The sequence below is a fragment of the Balaenoptera physalus genome, assembly GCF_965194825.1.
Source record: "Balaenoptera physalus genome assembly, chromosome: X".
Classification (NCBI taxonomy): Eukaryota; Metazoa; Chordata; class Mammalia; order Artiodactyla; family Balaenopteridae; genus Balaenoptera; species Balaenoptera physalus.
The window spans coordinates 21,711,008-21,731,457 of NC_138903.1; the positions used below are offsets into that span (position 1 = coordinate 21,711,008).

At 42.4% G+C, this 20,450-nt stretch overlaps 1 protein-coding gene and 2 long non-coding RNA genes across 4 annotated transcripts in view; 1 reads left to right on the plus strand and 2 right to left on the minus strand.

Annotated features, from left to right (window-relative positions):
• The window catches only part of LOC309653016, a 633,104-nt gene that overhangs the window by 200,692 nt on the left and 411,962 nt on the right, over positions 1-20,450 (minus strand). The window lies entirely within an intron of this gene.
• LOC309652997 lies at positions 1,082-8,795 on the minus strand. Its single transcript, XR_014258962.1, has 2 exons — positions 8,398-8,795; positions 1,082-7,471 (listed from the first exon to the last, which is right to left on the minus strand). It is a non-coding gene; the product is annotated as an uncharacterized lncRNA (long non-coding RNA).
• PDK3 (pyruvate dehydrogenase kinase 3) overlaps positions 8,952-20,450 on the plus strand; it is a 76,767-nt gene continuing 65,268 nt past the window's right edge. The window contains exon 1 of one of the 2 annotated variants that reach the window (XM_082447214.1): positions 8,952-9,236. In XM_082447214.1, the coding sequence (XP_082303340.1) occupies positions 9,131-9,236 (106 nt within the window). In that variant the 5' untranslated portion in view covers positions 8,952-9,130. The remainder of the gene's footprint in view (positions 9,237-20,450) is intronic. The other variant, XM_082447213.1, reaches the window with a different exon arrangement.

Consider the following 20,450-nt stretch of genomic DNA (forward strand, 5'->3'; position numbering starts at 1 on the left):
TTTGGATAAAAACAAAACAGTGGATTCTGACAAGTCTCTGTATAATTAACCTTCATCTTTTGGAGTGAAGGAGAACCGAATAAAGCCATTCATGTTACCTATCCTTGGTTCATGTTTTTGGATCACTTCCCACCCAGGGACTCCAAGAATTTCCTAAATGGTATCACTCAAAACACTCTTCAGGGTTCTTGTGTTGTTGGCATTTTGCTCTGTTTCCTTCCAGACTATTTTTCTCTGAAGCTTTTGTGATCTCTTTATAGCTGAGCTCAACTTTAATAAATAGTTTTGTATCTTGCTTTTACCTACTTATAATGTTTGCATTTCCATGTTCTCATATAGACTTCATATAGTGAATTTTTAATGACAGTGTAATGGTCCACTGGGTGCATGTGCTATGATTTACGTAATCATCCTCCATTATTGTTTCTTTTCTTCTCGATATTATAAGACGTGATTTCGTTCTATAACACTTGGGCACATGAAACGTTACCTTTCTTTATTTTTTAAAAATCAAATTAGATCTACGTTTGAATTCCCACGTGCAGAGCTGTCAAGACACCCACCAGCAGCCATCAATGTGGGGCTTGTTCCTAAGTGTGTATGCAGGGTATCTGGAAAATGCTTCGTGTGAAAGTTAGGATACTTCTGACTCTAAGCAACACAAATCTACCCAAGCTGGCCTAAACCATAAAGGAGATTGTACTAGCCTGTGAAACTGGAAGTTTCAGGATTGGTTTGATTTAGTTACTTGACAACATCACCGAGGACCCAGCCTCTTCCCAATTCTGCTCTACTTTCTACACAGTCAGCTTCACCCTGCTCACAAGTTGGTTGTCAATTGATGCTTCCGTGGGTGTGCTTAGAGATGGGGAGGAGGTAGAAAGAGTGAAAGAGAAGAGAAAGAGATTCTTCCAGAAGCTTCCTCTGAATGGCAAGCAAGTTTCTTTTACAGAAGCTCCCAGGAAATGTCTCCTCCTTTTTATTGGCCTAAATTGGGCCATGTGCCAATAACCATGAGCCATGGCCAGTGGTCAGAATTAAGCTTATTAGTTTTTTTTTTATTTACTTCATTTTGTGCCAATTTTTATTTATTTATTTTTTATTTATGGCTGTGTTGGGTCTTCGTTACTGTGCGAGGGCTTTCTCCAGTTGCGGCAAGCGGGGGCCACTCTTCATCGCGGTGCGCGGGCCTCTCACTATCGTGGCCTCACTTGTTGCGGAGCACAGGCTCCAGACGCGCAGGCTCAGTAGTTGTGGCTCACGGGCCCAGTTGCTCCGCGGCATGTGGGATCTTCCCAGACCAGGGCACGAACCCGTGTCCCCTGCATCGGCAGGCAGATTCTCAACCGCTGCGCCACCAGGGAGGCCCCAGTTTATTAGTTTTTATTTTATTTTTAAAAATAATTTTTAAAATTTATTTATTTTAGTTTTTTGGCTGCAGCCGGTCTTAGTTGCGGCACACGGGGTCTTCGCTGAGGCATGCAGGATCTTTCGTCGCCGCGCAGGCTCTCCGTTGTGGTGCACGGGTTCCAGAGCGCGTGGGCTGTGTAGTCTGCGGCACGTGGGCTCTCTTGTTGAGGCGCGTGAGCTCAGTAGTTGTGGCGCACAGGCTTAGTTGCCCCGCGGCATGTGGGGTCTTAGCTCCCTGACCAGGGATCGAACCCGAGTCCCCTGCGTTGGAAGGCGGATTCTTTACCACTGGACCCGCCAGGAAAGTCCCTAAGCTCATTGGTTTTTAGACTGAGCCGTATATTTCATTACTACAACCAAAGTGAGCTGTTCCCCACCCCACTCCCACCCCTGGCCAAAACACAATTGTACAGCATGGGGAACTAAACAAAAGCTGGGGGTAGTTACCAACAGGAGAGGGAATGAATTTACAGAGACTACAGTAAGTTCCCTACATATGAACAGGTTCTGTTCCAAGAGTGCATTCGTAAGTCCAATTTGTTCATAAGTCCAACAAAGTTAGCCTAGGTACCCAACTAACACAATCAGCTATATAGTACTGTGCTGTAGTAGGTTTATAATACTTTTCACACAAATAATACATAAGAAACAAACACAAAAAATAAAGAAAACATTTTTAATCTTACAGTACAGTACCTTGAAAAGTACAGTAGTACAGTAAAACAGCTGCCATACAGGGGCTGGCATCAAGTGAACAGGCAAGAAGAGTTACTGACTGGAGGAGGGAGAGGAGGTGGGAGGTGGTAGAGCTGAAGGATCGTCAGTAATAGAAGATGAAGGGCAAGCTGCAATTTCACTCACACCTGATGTTGATGGAACGCACGTTTCACATCTTTGAAAGTTCACAACTTGAAGGTTCATATGTAGGGGACTTACTGTACCAGCTTTGCACAGTGGCAGTATCATAGCCAATGAGGTTTAATCCGAGGCGCGATTACAGAGACTACCAGAATGTCTCCTCTATCTTCCAACCTGTTTTCAGCCCTAGAAACCAAAGCACTTTGCTATACAGAACAGCTAACGAATTTCCCAAGGCACAGCAGCCCAAAGCCAAGATCCAAAGTCTCCGTTGTCTTTTAGATTGGGGCAGATCAGCCACCCCTTTCTTTTGTCCCTCCAAGAGCAGCAAAAACAAAATCCAGATTTAATTTCTCAATAAGTTATCCTGCCACACTATCCCTGTACTTAAAATCTTTTCTGACCTCTTTTGGGGTAAGAGACAGACCATCAAGACTGAAAACCCTCCTTAATTAGAAATGAAAGGACCAGGATAAATGGACTTCAAGAGGATTTGCGCCACCCAGAACAGTTTGTCAAAAAAATCAAGAAAAATTTGGGCCCTTGGGAGGACAGAACTACTGCTTCAAATCACACACATATTTGATTCAAGATATAAATTTAGTAAAACTTAAGTAGTTGTCGCTCCTCTAGTTCACTCATCTTCACATTCTTACTTTCCACTTTTAAAATCAAAAGGTGGGCTAGTGAATCTTGGATGCAACCGAAATTTCCTTCAAGAGGTGAATGGATAAATAAACTAGGCTACCTCCAGACAATGGAATATTATTCAGACCTAAAAAGAAATGCGCTATCAAGCCACAAAAAGACATGGAGGAGTCTTAAATGCACATTGTGAAGTGAAAGAAGCCAATCTGAAAAGCCTGTATACTGTATGATTCCAATTATATGACATTCTGGAAAAGGCAAAACTATGGAGACAGTGAAAAGATCAGTGGTTGCCAGGGGTTGGGACGGGGAGGGATGTGTAGGCAGAGAACAGGGGATTTTTAGGGCAATACTTTTGTCCAAACCCATAGAATGTACAATACCAGGAGTGAACAGTAATGTAAACTATGGACTCTGGTTGACAATGATGTGTCAATGTAAGTTCACTGATTTTGTAGCAAAGGTACCATCTGGTGGGAGTTGATGGTGGGGGAGGCTCAATTTTGCTCTGAACCTAAAAATGCTTTTTAAAAAAAGTCTATTAAAAACAATTCATGCTGGTATTATGAAAGAACATAGAATTGAGAGTCAGGAGACCTGGATTCAAATCTGGACTGTCACTTACAAGCTGTGTAATCTTAAATTATTTTAAGCTTTCTGTGTCTTAGTTCACTCACCTGAAATAAGGATAATATTCATCCATCAGATTTACTGTGAAGAGACAACATAGGTAATTTCACAGAGCACACAGTAGGTGCTCAAAAAATGTTAGTTGAGAGTGAAGAGAGAGAGAGGAGGAAAAGGCAGGGAGACCAGGATTTCATAAAGTCAAGTGATGGTGGAGGCGTTTTATAACAAGATCCAGCGACCAGTGATTGATGATGAGATAATCAGGGGTTATTTTTTTCCTCATCTGTTCCAGTCCACTTTGGATTTTGGATTTTGGCTTTATCAAAATATTATTTAATGAAGTGTACATTATTGTTTGAATTACTCAGAACACTACCCTTGCCTTTGTTCTCCATTGAGAGCTGCTCAGAAGGAATGCGATTTGGGGTAGGTTTTGATGTTATTATTGCCGGTTTTTTCATTTATTTAAAAAAATATTTGTTGTGAACCTAAATAGTGACTGGTACATATGCTGCACACTGAGGATGAAGCAGTGAATAAGCCAGACCTGGGCCCAGTGGTCACAGGGCTGATGTCTAGTGCCGAAGACGGGCATTAATCAAACGATAACGAAGTGTTTTGAGTGTTACAGTGGGAGGAACGGAGTCAGGTAACCATATAGCAAGGGGAATGAATAGCGTTTATGATGGGGGAAGGCCTCCCTTGATGTCTAAGTGTTGACCATGCTGAGGTCTGAGGCATTAACAAGAAGGAATAGGGTGCTGCTTTAGAGTGCATAGTACAGGAAACTGGTTCTCACACTTTAAAAAAATTTTTTATTGGAGAATAGTCGATTTACAATGTTGCATTAGTTTCAGGTGTACAGTAAAGTGATTCAGTTATACATATACATGTATTCATTCTTATTAAGATTCTTTTCTCATGTAGGTTATCACAGAATATTGAGTAGAGTTAGAGTTCCCTGTGCTCTATACAGTCGGTCCTTGTTGGTTATCTATCTTACATATAGTAAGGTTAGTATGTTCATCCCAAGCTCCTGATTCATCCCTCCCCCCCTCCCACGTTTTCCCTTTGGTAACCATAAGTTTGTTTTCGATATCTGTAAGTCTATTTCTGTTTTGTAAATAAGTTCATTTGTATCTTTAAAAAAAAATTAGATTCCACATATGAGTGATATCATATGATATTTGTCTTTTTCTTAGTATGATAATCTCTAGGTCCATCCATTGGTTCTCACATTTGAGCATGCCTCAGAATCACCTGGAGGGCTTGCAGATTAGTTAACTATTAGTGCATAACAAATTATCCAAAAAGTTAGCAGCTGGAAACAACAAGCATTTATTACAACAAACCGTGAGCATTTCTCAGCTAAGCGTCAAGGAGCTGCTTAGCTGAGTGGTTGTGGCTTGGGGTCTCTCCCGAGGTTACAGGCAAGGTGCCAAGCAGGGAAAGGATCTGCTTCCAAAGGGATTTACTTCCAAGCTCACTCTTGTGGGCTCCTCCGCAGGGCTGCCTTGCAGCCTGGCAGGTGGCTTTTGAGAGGGGAAGAGAGAGACACAGAGACAGAGGAAGGGGGAGAGACAAAACCCTAACATGGAAGCCACAGTCTTTTTTCAAATGTTGACATTAGTATTAGTAGTGGTAGTAGTAGTAGTAATTCATGTCCTTTAAATGTTCAATAGTTATTCCATGGTTATAAAATATTTTCATTGCTATCTTAAATATTTTCTTTATATTATTTGAATATATTTGATTTTACATTTTGGAACCAAAAGGTACTGCTTTTTTTCCAGTTTCATTGAGATGTAATTGACATAAATAACATTGTATAAATTTAAGGTGTACACTAAAATGATTGATATATGTATATATTGTGAAATGATTACCACAATAAATTTAGTTCACATCCATAGACTCACATAGTTACAAATTTTTTTCCTTGTGATGAGAATTTTTAATATCTGCTCTCTTAGCGACTTTCAAAACTCCCAGTTATAAGTAAGTTCTTATGTAACGTATAATGTGATGACTATAGTCATCAATAGTGTATTGTATAATTGACTTGATTTTTTTAAGAACACTTCTAGATTTACAGCAAAATCGAGAGGACAGCACACAAAGTTCCCATATGTCCCATATCCAGTTTCCCCTACTGGTAACATTTTGCATTAGTATGGTACATTTATCACAATTCATAAACATATTTTAATACATTATTATTAAACAAATTTGGTCCAGAGTCCTTCCTTTATGCCGAATTCCTTAGTTTTTACCTTAATGTCCTTTTATCTGTTCCAGAATCCCATCCACGATAGCACATGATATTTAGTTGTCATGTCTACTTAGGCTTCTCTTGGCTGTGACGGTTTTTCATTTTTCCTTGTTTTTTTGTTTGTTTTTTATAAATTTATTTTATTTTTATTTATTTATTATTTTTGGCTGTGTTAGGTCTTTGTCGCTGCGTGCAGGCTTTCTCTAGTTGCGGCGAGCCGGGGCTACTCTTTGTTGCGGTGCGCAGGCTTCTCATTGCGGTGGCCTCTCTTGTTGTGGAGCACGGGTTCTGGAGCACATGGGCTTCAGTAGATGCGGCACATGGGCTCAGTAGTTGTGGCTCGTGGGCTCTAGAGTGCGGGCTTGGTAGTTGTGGCACACGGGCTTAGTTGCTCTGCGGCATGTGGGATCTTCCCGGACCAGGGCTCCAACCGTGTCTCCTGCATTGGCAGGCGGATTCTTAACCACTGCACCACCAGGGAAGCCCATTTTCCTTGTTTTTAATGACCTTGATAGTTTTTAGGAGTATTGGTCAGGTAGGACAGAAGTTGTCTTATAACCTGATCTTCGAAGTGAGAGCTCATCACTTTTGGCCATCCTGTACTTGGAAGAAGTGAGTACTACTTCTAGTCCATACTCAAGGGGAGGAGAATTAAGCGCCATCTCTTGAGGGGAGGAATATCAAAGAATTTGTGGCCATATCTTTGAAACCCCCATAAGCTTATTAAAACAGAGTGCCAGGCCCCACCCCCAGAGTTTCTGATTCAGTAGGTCTGGGGTGGGGTCCAAGAGTTTGCATTTCTAACAAGTTCCCAGGTGACACTCCTGCTGCTGGACCAGGGATCTCACTTTGAGAGCCACTGGGAGCAGGGCTTGGGCAAGACCTTGGTGTGTACAAATAATTGAAAAAAGTTCATCAAGATCTATTTATTTCGCTCAAGATTCTTCTTTTTATAACTACAACCAGCACTGAAATCAACCCACTGGTTTAGCTTCTGGATTTTGCCAGTTAACATGAAACTTTTAGCTTAAATAAATAGTTGGATAAAAGAGGTACAACCATATCTTGTGTTTATATTAAATATTTATTTCATTTGATTGTCACAAATGTCAGGGAGGGAAATCAGGTAGCCCCATCTGCGATAAGAAGTCACAGACACAGAAAGGCTAAGTGACTTGTCTAAGGTCACACAGCTAGTTAATAAAAGAACCAAGCTTAGGACTGGGTCATTTGAGCCCTGGACCAGCACAATTTCTATTATACCAGGCTCTATCATATTGTTCCCAACTTCTAAGACTTTGCCACCTTTTGGAGAAACATTAATAAAACTAGGCACATGAAAATTCAGTAAATCAGAATACATAGATTTAAAGTAGCATTTTGTTCAGTAAAAAAGGAAGGAGTGAAACAAGTCTTTCCAAGCTCAGAAAGATCAGCAGCGATTCGTGGCTTAGGTTGGGAAAAACCCCTCTCCATCGATATTCAACTTCTTCCTGCTCATCGACTCCCACAACTGCCACCAAGTACAACATGCCTCCAGGTAGCATGTGGTAGCAGTGACTCCGAGAAAGTCACTGGAGGAATCACAGGCCACAGGTCTTTTTGTCTGCCCATGCACACCAACACGAGTGCTTAGCTCTTCTGGCAAAGCTCCTGGTTAAAGAGGTTGTTAGTATGTTTTTTCAGCTTTTTGTTTTGAAAAGACATGGTAGTCTACATACCATACCACCACCAAGATGACCAAGATGTACTTGAAAATCTAGAAGTGAGGGAGGACCAGTGGATGTCTTTGAGTGTACGTATTACTTTTCTCTTTAAGTTCAGAGTAGAGATGCAAGCATTAAGCAAAGAATTGGTTGCATAGAAACCCAATGAAGGCACAAAAGCTAAATAGCTACACACCAATAATCTTACTCACTGAGAAAACCAGTCCAATCAGACCAAAGGAGTGGTTTCCAGTTGCATTTTTACCTTTCCTCAGAGAACATTCTACCTTTCATTTAGTTGATGTTTATACGTTGCCAAAAATAAAGCAAGGTTTGGTGGAAATAGTTAAAGCAAGCTGTACTTCATACCTTCACATTAGGAAATAATGATTGCATATACTGAGCCCTGAGTTCAAGTTCACTCTTATACAAACAATACCTAACATAGTGTAATACATAGTGTAAGCACAGACTCCTGTCCAGAAGTAGTGGTGCTGGTGGTGGTGAGGCATGAAAAAGAGTCAGGGGGCTGTCCTATGGTGGTGGTGGAGGTGAGGGGGGTATGAAAGACAGTGCCTAAGACCTTAAATTTGATCCTTTCCAATGGTAGCGGTTGGGGGGGGGGTGACATGAAACAAAGAGACAGTGACCTTACAATTAATCCTGCCCAGTGGTGTTAGGGGGAGTTCACGGGGAGCGGGGGGGAGAGGGGGAGGGACTAAATGAAGTGTCATTGACCTTATAATTGACCCCGTTCAATGGTGGTGATGGCGGTGGTGGCATGAAACAGTCAGTGACTTAACAATTAATCTTGCCGAAAGGAGTTGGCCCAGGCGGGTGGGAGGGCGGGCATGAAACAGAGAGTGACATTACCATGAATCCCGTCCAATGGTGAGAGGCAGGCAGGAATCCGAATCAGTGAGTTTATTTTTGCCCAACGGTGGTGGCAGTGGTGGAGGGCATGAAGCAGCCAGTATAGTTAAGTGGTAAACAGAAGATGAAAAAGTGTCAAGACGCAACAAATACCCTGAAGTGCAACAGTCAGCTGATCCAGGGAAGGCCTCCCGGAAGAGGTGCCTTCGGTGGAGAGGGGCCTTGAGCAGCGCTTAGGATCGGATTCCGGGCGAGGGCCCGGACCTCCTCCCAGTCCCCTTGTACCTCCGCCACCTTTCGGCCGCGGAGGACCTAGCCCGGGACGGGACCGGGGGTAGCTGCAGTTGCCGGGCCTGTCTGGGTCCCGGGAGCCAAGGAGGGGGGCGCCCCCGGCTGCACTCCGGCAAAAGAAAGCGAGGGCGGCAGGGGCCAATCAGCAGCCAGCGCGTGCGGCCGCGCGCCCCTCGCGCCCCCCGCGCGCCGCGTACGTACGGCGGCTGGCTCCGCCCCCGTGGGCGGGGCCTGGGGAAGCCGCGGGCGGGCGGCCGGCCGGGGTACGGGAGCTGCCGGTGCCGCTGCTGGTGCTGCTGCAGCGGCTGCACCCGCGTCGCCGAGGCCGAGACGGAGGCCAGGGTGCGCGCTTGGCGAACTTGCCTAATCCGCGCGGCTCGGCTGCAGCGGCCTTTGCGGCCGCTTGAGCGTCTTGACTGGTCTCTGCGTTGCCCCGACGAGGATGCGGCTGTTCTGGTGGCTGCTGAAGCAGCCGGTGCCCAAGCAGATTGAGCGCTATTCGCGCTTCTCGCCATCGCCGCTCTCCATCAAGCAGTTCCTGGACTTCGGTAAGTGCGGGGCCGCGGGTCGCCACGGTCCCCACGGCCCCGGGGTGTGGGGCCGCTGCCTTCCGGGCCCGCCGCCGCGGGTCTCCGCCGCCTCCGGGCAAAGTCCGTTGGAACCGCGGGCGGGGCTCCGGGATGCCCGGGGGCTCGGATTTCGGGGCGCGGAGGGGCATGGCCTGGCACTCGCACACCCGCCGGGGGCTCACCCGGAGACACAGAAACCGCGTCCGAGGAGCCTCATCCCGGGCGGGACTCCCCAAAGCTGCCGTCGTTAGCTTCAAATCTACTTGACACAGACCTCACCGCCCTTAAAACTTCGGAGCGGAGTGTGGGTGGCTTTTGAACGTTTTTATATTTAGATTCTTTTTTTTTTGGATTGGGTAAGAGCTGTTTAGGAACACTTTGAGGTCGAGTAAATTATGCAATGGCATTTTGTTCCTTTTCTGCTCTAAGGTGCTCCTGTGTGGCCGGAGCGGCAGGACTCGAACTGCTGTCTTGTTCGTGCTATGTTAGAGCAGTTAGAGGCCTGGACTGCAAAAGCCTTAGATGCTGGGAGGAGCGGACGTCTGGGCTCCTAGCGTCAGAGCAGGGTCTCGTGCCAGCACCTTTCGCCGCGCCTCTCCTTCTGTGTCCCACCTTCTCCCCTGTCGGGCGGGATGGTGGGCACCTTCCACGAATTGACGTGGGAGCGCAGAAGAGCCGGCCCCCAACCTGCCTGAGGCCTAGCTGGGATGGGAATAGATTCCACGACCTTCTGTTAACTGGATCGTGTTTCTCCAGAGTGGTGCCGTTTCAAGCGCGGAGGGAATCCTCTCAGTTGGGTGAATGCGAGGCAGCTGGTTGTGAAACACCTGAAAGTATTAAAACAAAAGTGCGCACCCAGCTATCAGGAGGGAACGCGGCATCCTGGAAGGAAAAGAAAGTGGAGCAGCAAAGATGTTCTAAGCTCTCGAGGGGAAATAATGGGGCGGCTGGTCGTTTAATGACTTGTAAGTAAATGTCAAGAGGTGGTGTCAGGTGGGCATAAAAACCTAAGTGCAGAGTAGGTAGCACATTCGGGGAAGACCCAGTAAGCACAATGCGATGTTGTCCATACTTAAGTTAGGATAAGAAGAGAGGAATAGGTTAAAGTTGAGACCAAATTAAATTTTAAGAAACCAGTTTGCCAGCGAATGATGAGGAAGGTCAGGGTTCAGTGAGATGTTGATCTTTGCGTCTTAAACTTCAGTCCCAGAAGCTTTTCAGTAGTTTTACTTTACCATCTGTGGCCACTTGTGAGAATTTTAGAGGTTTGAGGCAGCCCCCCGACTTAAGAGTTTAGGAAAAAAATGTCGCTGTTGCTATAAATAGCAACATTCTATCCCTAATTTATGGTTTAGAGAGATTCTGAAGGTATCGACTTTTCATAGGGGTAAACTGAGACAGGTTAATTCACAATAAAAGGACCAGAAAGAATCCAGAGACTCCCAGTTCCTTCCTTCCACCCTCAAAGTTGAAGTGATAGCTCTCATAGCTTGGCGAAATTTTGGTTGATTTATTTCTATAGCAGCTAGTATCTACCATGTTAATAGGTGTCTTGGCAGAGATGTTATTTGAGTAGGAAAACCACAGTGGGGCATAGTGTTATCGTGGAAGACCCAGGGGACCATTATCTGGAAACAAATGTTCTTAATTCTTGCTCTGCCACTGACTCAAGAGCCTGGCCTTGCCTAAGTGACTGAACCTCACTGGGGTTCATTGTCCCCGTCGATAAAACACGTGGATTGTATAAGGTCATCTCTAAAGCACAGTTCCCAAACTGCGTGATCCTAATTTCAAAGGAAAAGGGATGAACTTTTTAAAAGAAAACTACCAAATCTTTGGATAAGTATTTCCCATAAAAGCCTTCTGACCTATTTTGGGAAGAGTGGAGGGGATACTCTAATCTAGGATAATGGAAGAAGCCTAATAATTGAAGTCTTTTCCTTATAAGGAAGCTCACAGAAGAGCTATATATAATTGTAGTGGAATGCGCTAGAAACTCAAGGCTCGTTTGTAATGCCCAGAGACGAATCAGGTGGCAGGCAGTCTATCTTTAATGCCAACAACTAGAAGAGGGTTGTCACACAAAGGCCATTTCGACTTCTGCCTTTCTCTTGGTTCTTCCAGCTCTGGATAGAAGTCCGATTTTGGCAAGTGGTGTGGGAGTTGGAGAACTTAGAAGGGGTGTGGGGATATTTTTAAGGTGAGAAGGAAGAAGAGTAAAGAGGTTTTATGCCCCTGAATGATTGGAGAAGACTGCAGGGGAGGGCCACCTCCAGCGCTTACAGGCCCTGAGTGGGAGCAGCCGATGACTACACGAAGCCAGCTTGGGGTGGGGGGCCGTGGCAACCCCGTCCACCCCGTATGTGCTGGCTCCGGAAGGGCAAGCTGAGCGGCGCCGATTCAGTATACTTTAAAGACCTAGGGCTCAAACAGAACAGATGCGTGAACCACGTTGACCCACGGACTGCCACTTCGTGACGTTCTCCCTGGCTACTTTGCAAACGGGACAGAAGTTTTGGACTAGAATTCCTGGACAGAGACCAGGGAAAGGATATCCACGGAATTTCATGTTTACAGTATTTGTTAGAACCGCATCAACAAATTGTGGTTTCTGTGGGCACTGAAAACAGCTTTCTTTTGCGAATGTATCCACACTAGTAAATGAGATGATCTTCCTTGTTTAAGAGGGAAGGCTAAAACTGCGTGTTATTTCAGAAGCAGTGACTTTATTTGAAATGAGGGCTGCTCAATCTCAGCACTCTTGACTTTCTGGGACAGGTCACTGTTTGGTGGAGGAGGGGTGCTGTCCTGTGCGTTGTGAGAGGTTTACGAAAGCAGCACCCCTGGCCTCTACCCACTAGATGCCAGTAGCACATCCCGCCCCCCCCCCCCCCGCACTCCCTCCACCCATGAGTTGTGACAGCCAAACATGTTTCCAGACACCACCATGTCCCCCAGGGGAGCAAAATGCATCACTCTCTGTTGAGGACTACTGCTGTAAAGCATTTAGATGCCTGTATGGTCTTCATGCCTGTGCCCCATCCTCCAGACTTTACTATAAATGTTCTGGGGGCGGGTGGGCATTGGTATTTTTGGTTGTTCTTAAGCATAACCAGGGTTGAGAACCACTAATTAGATGATCTTCTGGATCTAGAGTTGTCCCCCTTTCATCTGTGGGCCATATTTCTCTATGCCCTTTAAAATAAGAAGAGTTTTCTTGAGCTCAATCTTTACTTGAAACATGGCCTTGCACACAGTTAGCAAGTTTAACAAGAATAGCAAGCGTTCTAAATGGATCATGAGTTTATAAGGGCAATAGTGCGCTGTGAAAGGTGGGATTTAAAAAAAAGAGATTCTTTTTGGTCTGAGATTATAGTTACATGGTTCCAAATTCAAAAGGTACGAAAGGACATAGAAAAGTCAGCTTCCTACTTTTGTCCACTAGCCTCCCCATTTTAAAATAAATGGCAACTTGTAATACTTTTGTCTGTACCTTGCTTTTTAAACTTAATTCCTTAGACAGCTTTCCATATCGTAACTGCAGAACTTCCTTTTTCTTTTTTATGGCTTCTGAGAATTTGTTTATATGAGTGTACTATATTCATTAGCCAACTCTCTGTTGACGGCTAGTAGGTTGTTTCCAATCTTTGCTATGACAGCTTGTGCTACACTGAATTACTGCATTCATCATTTCATGCGTGTGTGAGTATATATATAGGACAAATTCCTAAACATGGCATTTCTACACCAAAGGCTATGTGCATTTGAAATTTTGATAAATATTGTCAGATTGCCTTCCATCGAGGTTGTCTGTCTATCCTCTCACTAGAAGTTTCTGAGAGTACCTATTTTCCTACACTTTTACCACATTGTTGTCAAACTTTTGATAAGTGAAGAAGTGTATCTAGATAAAATTTTTTTCTCCTTGAGTAAAGAAATTTTTTAAATTGAAGTATAGTTGATTTATAAGATTATATTAGTTTCAGGTGTACAGCATAGTGATTCAGTATTTTTACAGAGTAAAAAAAAATTTAACTTTAGCTTTTTATTATGGAAAATTTTAAGCATATACAGTACTAGAGAGAATAGTTTGATGAATTCCTGGGTTCATTATATTGATCTCCACGTGCTGTTTGTCTGTGGATGTTGTGTGTATGTGCAGTCTGTTAGATTTTCTTATCAATGTCATGCTTGTTTCAGAAGAAATACATTTTTTTCTGCACTAAGACCAGTTTATCTTTTGAACTATCCGTTCTTCAAAGATCTGGTAGAATCCACCCATGAAACCTTTTAAACCTAGTGTGTCTTGGGGACTGTTACTCTTTGACAGGCTTCTCTAGTCTGTGGTATTGATCTGGATAGATTTTCTATCTCTTCTAGAATCCATTTTGATGTATTTCTCTAGAAAATTATCCTAGTCATCAAGGTTTTAAAGCCAGTTTGCATAGCTGAGATAGTAATTAGTCTTAATTTTCTCTGTGGCTGTTCCCCCTTTATTCCTTCTATATTTGTTCTCCCCCTCTTTTGTGATTAATTAGTTGTTGGTTTATATGATTGGATTCACTTATTAGCTTTATGACTTTTGTTTTCTAGTTCATTAATGATTACTTTGATTTTATTAATTCCCCCTCATGTGCTATTTTTTTTCTTTTTGAAAGGCAAAATTCATTTCTTCTTTGTTGTTTATTTCAGTATTTAAGGCTACAGGCATTCCTCTGAACACTGCTTTAACAGCTGATGTGTACAGTGTTTGATGCTTTTTCTTCCCAGCTCTTCTGCATCTTCAGGTTTTTATTCTTATGTGAACTAAGACTTGTTTTATTTTATTTTTTTATAAATTTATTTATTGGCTGCGTTGGGCCTTCGTTGCTGCGTGCAGACTTTCTCTAGTTGCGGCGAGCGGGGGGCTACTCTTCGTTGTGGCACGCGGGCTTCTCACTGCGGTGGCTTCTCTTGTTGCGGAGCACGGGCTCTAGGCGCACAGGCTTCAGTAGTTGTGGCACGCGGGCTCAGTAGTTGTGGCTCGCGGGCTCTGGAGCGCAGGCTCAGTAGTTGTGGTGCACGGGCTTAGTTGCTCCGCGGCATGTGGGATCCTCCTGGACCAGGGCTCGAACCCGTGTCCCCTGCATTGGCAGGAGGACTCCCAACCACTGTGCCACCAGTGAAGTCCCAAGACTTGAATTTTTAAATTTCCAGTAGAAGTGCACCCTGTATTTTAATTTTGTTGATTTTAAGTTTTGCTGCATTGTGATCAGAGAATGTTATCTGAATCATTTCTTTAATTTATTGATGTTTGCTTTGTAGTCCAATCTGTGTTCATTTCCTGTCACTGTTCCTTGGGCAGCAAAAAGCAGGTTATGTTCCCTTCTCAGGTTACAGAGGTTCCATATATCAAATCTACCATATTAATTATTTTATTTGAGTTTTCTATACCTTTGCTTTTTTTAATCTACTGGATCTGTCATGGGTCAAAAGAAGTTCAGGTCTCCTAATAATCCAATTCTGTTTCTCCAGATATTGCCTATGGTTTTTGCTTTGTGCCTGTTAATGTTATATTTGCTGCTTAGATATCTTTAACTGTCATTTCGAGATGCATGCTTTAGGGTACAGAGTGCTGCCCTCTGACTAGTTCAGTGCTTTTTGGCCTGGATTCATCCTTATGTGACATTGAGATCCGGAGCCCTATCTGCCTCTTGTTTTCATTTTCTGCTAGAGCATTTCTGAATTTCTTGAAATGTAGTATAAAGCTGGGTTTTGCTTTGTGAGTCTAACTTTTTCTTTTATGTGGTTAAGTTTAACCAGTTTATATTTATTGATATGACAGATCTGTCATCTGTAACGATAAACATCTATAATTTTCTTTCACTTTATGTTTTTAATACCTGTAATTTTTCTACCATATTATATATCTTGCTTTGTTTTATTATATTTCTTTTGGTTTGAATTTTTGGTTCCAGGGATTATCTTTCTACTGATTTATTTAGACTTTCTTTGTCCAGTATGGTCACCACTAGCCAGTTGAACCTATTGAGCCCTTGAAATGTGGCTGTTGTGACCGAGAGACTGAATTGATTTAATTTACATTTAAACTTAAAAGTGATACTTGGTTCAGTTAATTGGAAAACTTTTAAGTATGTTTAGAACAGTTTGGATATGTGAATCTACCTTAACTGTAAATTTGATGAAATCTAATTATAGGCCAATTATTTCTGATAGAAATTTAGCTTTTGAATTGAGATGTAAGTATGACACACACTGGATTTCAAAGACAATATAAAAAATACTAAAATATCTCAGTATGTTTCTGTATTGATTCCACGTTGAAATGGTAATTTTGGGGGTATGTTGCATTAAATAAAACACCAAAAATTTCACCTTGTTTCTTTTTATGTTCATATGGCTGCTAGGAAGTTTAAAATTACTTGCGTGGCTCATAGGTTTCCATTGGACAGTGAGGCTTCAGACAGTATACATTAACTCCTTATAAGGAGTAATAGAAATATCACATTTTAATGTTCAGAATGAACATTTATTGATTTTATTTCTCAGTATAACTTTTACTCTTTTTTTCCTGTAAACCTGTTGCTCTCAGGAGTTTTGGACCAATTAACTGTCTTTGAATGGCAGTTAACGTTATGGTGGTTCTTTGTGATGTTTGCAAAAGCTTGAGGTCTTTCTGTTAAGTGGTTGTTAAGAATTTAAAGTTCTCTTAGTGATGTAAGAAAAGGAGAACTTGGACTGTATGCCATAACTTAAAGATAGAACCTTCTGAATCTTGAATGAGTCCATAGGAAATGATTCACATTTTCATCTGGACATGCTTTTCATCTTTCAGCTTTACCCTGTCCACTTCGGGTTCCTTCATTAATCACTCTCATCTGCTCCCTACAGACTGACTTTCTATCTGTTTTATTTCCCAGTTCCTTTGCACTCGTCTTTTGCACAGCTGCACTTGTATTAAACATATTTGCTCCTGGCTCCTGTTCTTTGATTTTATTCTAAACTGTCTCTTTCCAGAGGGTAGGCACTCACCTGTTCTTTGTAACCTTCTCAGCTTCCTCGGCTGTTTGCTTTCTGCCCAGAGTGGGCACTTCATAAGTGGTGATTATTGACTCCATCTAAAGGTTGTTAAACATTATGTCACTTTAATTTAGTCAATTGTTATATAGGTCTAAACTTCTGTAATGTCCCCACATTTAAATATAGCATCTCTGAAATAAAACCACCAGAAGATAGGTTGTCTGACAACTCTGTCTTCTTTCCATAGAAAAGATTTCTATCATAATTACACTGGTTCTGTGAACCTTGGAGCTTTTAGCTATTAGAAGGCAGCAGCCAGTTTCCCTGTTTTTACTCTTCTTGAGGTTTGAAGGCCCAGCCGCCCTCTGTTTTCTTTAGAAAGTATTTTAAGATTCCAGTATCCACTGAGAAGTTGACTTTGGTTGCAAATGACTGCTCTTCGAAAAGCCTTGAGTTTCTAAGTCATGCTCCTTAAAGCCTGATTACTACTGGGGAGAAGAGTGGTTTTGTTTCTGGAGAAAATGAGGAGATTTTTTTGGGTTTTGTTTTTTTTTAATTGTGTTAGGAAAAGGGAGAAACAATGGCATTTTGTTTCTGAGTGTGTACATTTTGTACCTTTACATATATGTACGTGACACACCTTTTCTGTAAGCGGTAAGGTTCTTCTACTGTGAGGAGTTGCCAAGAATTAGACTAATCTGTTTAGAGACAGAAGCTAATAATTCAGAATTAAAGGGGAAGAGTACAATTTCATTTAGGGTAAAGATATCTAATGTGGCTTAATGCACCTTGATCAATATTTAAATTTAAAGGAAGAATTGGCCTTTTGGGCCCTAAAGATCTGATATGACTGGATTTCAACATAATCTGGTTTACCAGGCTCTGAGCGTTTAAGGTGTAGTTCCAGCTTTGTTCATTCTCTTGGCAGTTTTGTATGCTTCTGAAGGGGAGACATGGCCACACGTCCTGACCTATTGATGACTGAGTGGTTTCGTCCCATTAAACTTCGGGAAGTTGATCAGATTGTTGGCAGGATTTGGGAAACTATGGTCTTATTACTGGATGGAATCAGAAAATATCACCTCTTTTCCTTTTCATTTTACGTGCATTCTATTATTTTACTTCCATGATTATCTGATTCCAGAGTTGGGCAAATCCTTTTTTTTTTGAATGCCATAGTCTAAGACAGGTTATCGAACTATAGCCCGAGGGCCAGCCACCTGTTTTTTGTGTTACAATTAACAGACTACTTTTAAGAGTAGTTTTAGGTTCACAGCAAATATGGGCAGAAAGTACAGGGAACTCCCATACGCCAGTGTGGGACATTTGTTACAGCTGATGAACCAACACTGATCCATCATTATCACCCAAAGTTGATAGTTTCTATTAGCGTTCAGTCTTTGTGTTGCATACGCTCTGGGTTTTGGCAACACCTATTTTTGTAAATAAAGTTTTATTGGACCACAGCCATGCCCATTCATTACATAGCGTATGTGGCTTCTGTACCTCTGCAACAGCAGGGTTGAGTAGTTGCCACAGAGACGATTTGGCCCACAAAGCCAAAATGTTTACCATCTGGCCCTTTACAGAAAGTTTGGACCTCTAGTTTAAGAGAGTTTGGCTCCCTGTTAAAGAAGTGTGCAGTGATTGCTGTTAATTGGCATTTAAATGATAAAGCTCTGTTGGTCCCGCATGCTAGTAACAGTAAAACTTGGCTATCTGGAGTGTGACTTTTGGGGTAGCTAAGACTTTTCCAGGTGATCGGTGGCTTACCTATAGGGTATGTGCCCCTGTGTGGAATTACCATGTGAAAGGCTTGGAGGGATTTTATAGCTTTAATCTCTAGGGCTGTCACCAAAGTTTAAGTGTACCGGTTTCTCCACAGCCCTGCCAAAGTGAGGTTTTATGACTTCAATTGTATAATAGGTAACATAGAAGCTAAAAGTTTTATTTTTTCCCCTTGTGGGTTTATTTTGTGCATTTTGTTGTGTGTGAAGTGCCCTTGACCATTTAGTAACTGGACTCGGGAGTTTTAATCATTTGCATGCACTTCCTGTGTCTACTTGGCATAGTAAGCTATTGTGCTGTGTATCTATTGTTTTCTCTTGTGCTCCCTTCTTTGGTAAAGTAATTATCAAAGTATACAACTAAAGGCGTTCGGAAAGATTATCACCTCTAATTCTTCCATCCATTTTTTGGTGATAGCCTTACATCTTTTGCCCATATATTTATATATGTTGACACTGATTATTGGTTTCCTTTTTATTTAGCGCACAGTCTGAGTTTTAATATACCCAGTCATTTACAATGCTTTTATCATGGTCAGATTTATCACCTAGAGCAGTATGTAAATTGTCACTAAATCCCTCTGGAATTTGTTGCCATCTCTGTTGGGACGTTTGCAGTCAACTCACTTTTAGTCTGTTCTGCTGTCCATTTGCATAGCAGCAACTATTAAGACCTCACGTCTTTCTGTCTTGTTGCTGTTTTATCACAAAGTCCACAGAATAGTTTATATTTGTGGATTCTCTCCAAAAGGACAACTTTTCTGATTTCAACTAAATATCATATGCTAACTTTTGCCTTGTAATTTCTGTTAAAATTTGGTGATGGCAGCTCCTTGTTTATTACTTTAGATTTTTAGGAATTCTCGCTGTTCTTGCCCACTTACTCTTCTTGGTAAATTAGCTAAACTTATAGAAAATGTGCTAAGGGAACTGTGGATGGGGTGGGGTACCTGGCGTTCATTGAAACTAGCCTGGAAGCATCTTCAGGAGCCCGTTTCGCCATATTTGTGGCAGAGCTGGGTTTGATTGCCCTTCATATCCCTCGAGGAGAACTCCTTTCCTAGTCATTGTCTCATCTTGACTGAGATTATTCTTTCTGCTATAATGAATGGCACAAAAATTACAGCAAACTATTTATTATATATTACACAGGTCGATATTTACATTCCCTGTGATTGAATATTTGGGGTTCTAACTCGGTAGATTATTTCCCTAAGCATCACCCAAGCAGTTGTGATTTTATTTTCAGTCTTAGACTTGACCTCTGATTCCGCTCAACCATTTGAGTTGTACCAGTGTTTCTTTCTTTCTTACTAGGGCATGGAAGTCCGTATATAATAGTTTCGCTGTTGGGAATAAATTGCTTTGTATCTCTTAACATTTTCTCAAAGCATGAAGTTAAGTATTCCCATGTGTTGTTGGCTGGAAGACAGTAGGGCCCTTTGAAACGTGTAACATACATATCTTTTCCCAACAAATTATTACATCTTCATTGACCAGAGCATACTCAGGGTTTACCTGAACCTTTCCTTGGATCTGTTCTAGAAGAGTACAGTGTTTCCTTAAGCTTGGTAGCAGATATTCCTTAATACTTGACTGTGCACTTTGTATAAATTTGGTTAATTTCTCCTCTTCTGAGATGAAATAGAAAGTAAAGTGTCATTGCTATATTAACATTCCTACATTGGTCACGTAATGCGCTCAAGTGTGGTCAGTTTCCTAGGAGGCTGAAACAAAACTCAAACATGAAAATAGATGGGTCAATGGAAAAGTTGGGGATGCTTAATAGCCACTGTCTGAGCCTGAGGAGTTCTTTGGTTTATTCCTTGTTGAATTTCCTGTGGTTAGATGCTAGTCAGTGGATCTCAGTCCTGGGTGCTTGTGAGAATCATCTGGGGAGCTTCTAAAGCTAGTGCCACCTGTCCCCCCACCCTCACCCTGTAGAAGCCAATTACATCAATCTCTGAAGGGAGGGTCTAGGTGCTGGTATTTTTGACTTACCCAGCTGACTATAATGTGCTTCCAGAGTTAAGAACTGTGTTAGATCTGGTAAAAATTTTGCCCAAGAGCTGTGAACCACTTTAGGGGCTAAAGTCTGTGAGATGCTGAAGGTTAACACTTAAGGAGTTTAGGAGACCATCAGCATTTTTTTTTTTTTTTTTTGGCTGTGCCGTGCAGCTTGAGGGATCTTAGTTCCCCAACCTGGGATTGAACCCGGGCCCTCAGCAGTGAAAGCACTGAGTCCTAACCACTGGACCGCCAGGGAATTCCCAGGAGTCCATCAGCATTTGTTGAACTTTCTGGATTCAGAATGGAGTGGAAACTGAGAAACATTGGGGAATTGTCGAGGCTTAGTTTCTGCCTTTGAGGGGCTTATAGATAAATG